Source organism: Loa loa, assembly GCF_000183805.2.
Source record: "Loa loa unplaced genomic scaffold supercont3.152, whole genome shotgun sequence".
NCBI classification, from domain to species: Eukaryota; Metazoa; Nematoda; class Chromadorea; order Rhabditida; family Onchocercidae; genus Loa; species Loa loa.
The window spans coordinates 110,044-114,166 of NW_018108332.1; the positions used below are offsets into that span (position 1 = coordinate 110,044).

At 34.0% G+C, this 4,123-nt stretch overlaps 1 protein-coding gene across 1 annotated transcript in view; it reads right to left on the reverse strand.

Moving 5' to 3' along the window:
- The window catches only part of LOAG_17925 (succinyl-CoA synthetase), a 4,468-nt gene extending 1,121 nt beyond the window's left edge, over positions 1 to 3,347 (reverse strand). The window contains exons 1-9 of the mRNA XM_020450593.1: positions 3,263 to 3,347; positions 2,802 to 2,940; positions 2,339 to 2,438; positions 2,073 to 2,235; positions 1,663 to 1,815; positions 1,245 to 1,359; positions 706 to 867; positions 430 to 575; positions 155 to 275 (exon numbers count right to left, since the gene is read on the reverse strand). Coding sequence (XP_020305712.1) covers positions 155 to 275; positions 430 to 575; positions 706 to 867; positions 1,245 to 1,359; positions 1,663 to 1,815; positions 2,073 to 2,235; positions 2,339 to 2,438; positions 2,802 to 2,940; positions 3,263 to 3,301 — 1,138 coding nt within the window. The 5' untranslated portion in view covers positions 3,302 to 3,347. The remainder of the gene's footprint in view (positions 1 to 154; positions 276 to 429; positions 576 to 705; positions 868 to 1,244; positions 1,360 to 1,662; positions 1,816 to 2,072; positions 2,236 to 2,338; positions 2,439 to 2,801; positions 2,941 to 3,262) is intronic.
- Positions 3,348 to 4,123: the final 776 nt, after the last annotated feature.

Below are 4,123 nucleotides of genomic sequence, written 5' to 3' on the forward strand. Positions count from 1 at the left end.
ATATATATATATATATATATATATATATATATATATATATATATATATTGGGAGAAATGAAACTGAGAAAGACCAATAAAGAGATTCTGGTCCAAGACACCCAAGACATTTGTTCGTACATCCCGGAACGAAAAAAACACAAGAAAAGGTTAACCTTGCAAACGAACAACAACGGGGACTTTCAATTGAAGTTCACTGATAGCAGTGATCATACCCTGCGCAATGACATCACAACGCATGATACCACCAAAGATATTCACAAGGATTGCGTTGACCTAAAACAAAACAAAACATGCATTACAAAATTTAAGCCATGAATTTCACTAAATTCCTATAAATTGTCTTCTATCTTATTGAAATTTTTTGGAAAAGAAATAATAGATGGGAAATTTTTCCAACTTCTAATTAGAAACATAAAAAACCATCTACTTTATCTTTATCTGCAGTGATGATACGAAAAGCCTCAGCAACTTGCTCAGCGGTAGCACCACCTCCAACGTCAAGGAAATTCGCTGGATCGCCGCCATGAAGTTTGATAATATCCATAGTTGCCATCGCTAACCCAGCTCCATTCACTGAAATTTGCATAATTCAATAGAAATTCGCCGTGAACTTCGCATTAAAAGCATCAAAATTTCTAGCAATCCTCTAAATCCCTAACTGAGGTGAAATAATTATCAAATTTTTAGGAAAAGAAAACCTTACCCATACAGCCTATGTTACCGTCCAGTCGAATATAATTAAGATCAGCTTTTGCCGCACGTGATTCCAGAGGATCCTGTTGCTGTTTATCTTCCATAGCAAATAATTCTGCTTGTCGATAACTCGCATTTGAATCAATATTCAACTTACAATCCAAACAGTAAACTTGAAAGAAAAGAAGTTAAATTAAAAAAGTTGATGAAAATTCTTGAAGATAAATCTACTGCTGATAAATTTCAACAAGTGAAAAACAAAAATCATAAAGTTCACCAAAACCGTTTGAACAATCACCGTTTTGTTCTTACTTTAAAACGATGAAATTTGGTTTATGCATGTGAAACGAGATGGTTTATGTATGTGTTTGTTATCCGGAGTTGAAAAGCTTCTAATACTGAACAAAAACATAAACTGATTCGTTTGGTCAAAATTTGCCTGCCATAAAGGCTCTCCCTAGCATAATACACTATTTCGATGAATAATAAACAACATCGCAATGAATGTCCAAAAGATGGCTAGAAATTCAAGATTTAATTAAAACTAACGTTTTCCATTGATATCTTCCGCCATTGGATTAATCTCAATAAGTGTCGCATCATATTTAATAAATAAATTGTATAGCTTTTTAAAAATATTCGCTGCCTGTATCTTGAGGTCATCCTGAAAATCTCAATCAATAATTTTAAAGCCTCATTAAATCAAACAAAATTAGCTGAAGAGCGATATAATCCGACATGCTCATTTTCTACTTTATATTCTAATATATTGTTCTGTTGCTCACTGTGCACTAAAAAGCTTTCTATAATCTTGGTGACGGAGACAAGATAATCAATATCTGAGCTTTCGTTCAAATGCGAGACCTGTACAAAATTAGTTTTTGGTTTGCTAATGCGTCCGCCCGTTTCGATTGTAGATAAGTGAAATCAAAGTGCTTTTTTGACTTGGAAAATACAAGGAAAAAACCTTGAAACCCATACGATCGGCTATTGAGCTGGCTTCTGCATCTTTCATGCCGTCAAATATATCAATTGGACATTTAACGATAGCCTTCGGGTCTTTTGCAGCTACTTCTTCAATGTTAACGCCACCTTTCGACGATCCTATAGCTACTGGACCCTGTAATAATGTCTATTTTGCTTATAAAAAGGAGAAAACATCAGCAATAAGAGCCATGGATAAGCAGGAATAAAAAGGCAAAGTACTTCGAAAAAATGGACAGATGCGCAGGAAGAGAACTGAAAAAATTATACATTCAATAAAAACGAAAGGAGAGAGAAAAGTATAAATTAAAGAGAGGAAGAAAAATGAAGAATAAGAGAAAAATCAAGCTTGTATTCAAAAAAAGAAATGCAAGATTCATAATATGAACTTACTCCGGTATGCCGATCCATTGTAATGGAAAAGTAGAATTCTCGCCGTGTAAACAATCGCTTGCAAATCATTACTTCATCACAAAGTTTACCAGACGCACCTGTTTGTTTGGTAAAAATTTTCGAACCCAACATCATTGATGCTTTCTCACGTGCTTCTTCAGGACTAGAAAATTATGCATGGTACGCTAAGAGTACGAAATGATAAAGCCAAATAAATTTCATGCCCTATCACTTCTTTTTTCTAAAAGAAGCTAAAAGGAACTTACGAAAAAACGAGTTGTACACCACCTTCCAAGCCTGACTCAAAATATCCCTTTCCTCGTCCACCCGTTAGTACTTGAGCTTTTACAACAAGATCTTTACCACCTGCAATTATACAGCATTGAACGACGATATATCTCAATTTTACAGATAGGCATTATTTTAATTCCTTACCAAACAGTCATTCATTCCAATCAATACAGTCAATTCATTTCAACCATTACAGGCAAATTACTGACAAAAAGTTCAATGCAGCATATTTTAGAAGAACAATCTCGAAGTTATCTCACAAAGCATTCTGTTATTGGGCAGCTAACTGAGCAACACAAAATTTTTTTGAAAAAAAAACCTCCAATAAACACAAAAGTGAAAAAAATTATGCCAAATTATGGTATAATTTTTGCATTTTGTTCACCGGATGTTAGTAAATTATATGAAAACCTTTCAGTTTTGAATACACAAACTTACCAATTTTTCGAGCTTCATTATATAATTCATCAGCGCTTCGAGAAACACCAAATGGTGCAACAGGTATGTCAGCCTGTTTAAGCAACGATATACCTTGATGTTCTTTAAGACTTAGCTTGCGTATAGCCGGTGCCAAAGCCTGCAGGAAACGATAAAAGACAATTAAAATGATCCACGACAACATATCGAATAATTGTTGAATTGGACATCTATAGGACCATTTTAAAACAAGTCCCCACTCTATTCTTTAGGTCAGTTGACCGTAAAGTTTGGGGAACTTCCGTAAGACCAAACATTCTTCAAGACTACACTTTTACAGCGATTAATGACAGGTCTCAAAGATTCACACTTGCAAGATATCAAACTTTACTTTAAGTTAGTTAATCTATGCGCTTCTCCCTTTTTTTTAATCTTGTATTGAACATTTAGTGAAAATAGAAAAAAAATGCACAGAATTAAACCTTATAAGTTTTCAAAAACAACTTATCTCGACCAAACATTCTTAACGCCACCGATGAGTATGTGAGAATAAAAATCAATCTGAAAAAACAAGATATGCAGGAAGTATAACGAACGAATAGATCACTTTATTTTATTAGATCAATTAAAATATTGCAAGAATTGGGAATGGTCTCTTTTATGGAATAAAAGAATAGTAGTAAAACTACCATACACTAATTAATTTCAACAATATCCGTAGAAATCATCGAGGAATCACTGAACAGTAGAAAGCAATCAAATCAGATGCAATATATTAACTAATGTAAAGCATTCATAGCAAATGACTATAAGGCTCATTTAATTAATAAAATATTTGCCTGTGCATTCCCATCCTGCATTTAATATGCTAAGTTTCAGAGGCAAAAAACTGAGTAAATTCATACAGTACGTTGGCCAAAGTTGGCCAATAGACCAATCCTAGCCAAAGACTGGCTTATAGGCTACAAAAACGAGGCTAATCCCAACAACCTTCTCGAACCAACGTATTAAATCACCCCACTACCTACCACTTCAATTAAACATGCCTGCAATGTGGTATTGCAAGACATCCGTTTACATTATGCAACACATTTCCCAGATTTCATACTGTAACAGATGCACAATCTGTAAATCATGAAATATTCATCACCCCGGGAAACAAGAATAATGATAGTAATAGCAATGACATTTACAATAAAAGCAATAGGAATAACTACAACAACGACAATAACAACAACAACAATAACAACAACAGCGACAATAATAACAACAACAACAACAACAGCAACAACAGCAGCAGCAACAACAACAACAACAACAACAACAACAACAACATCAACAAC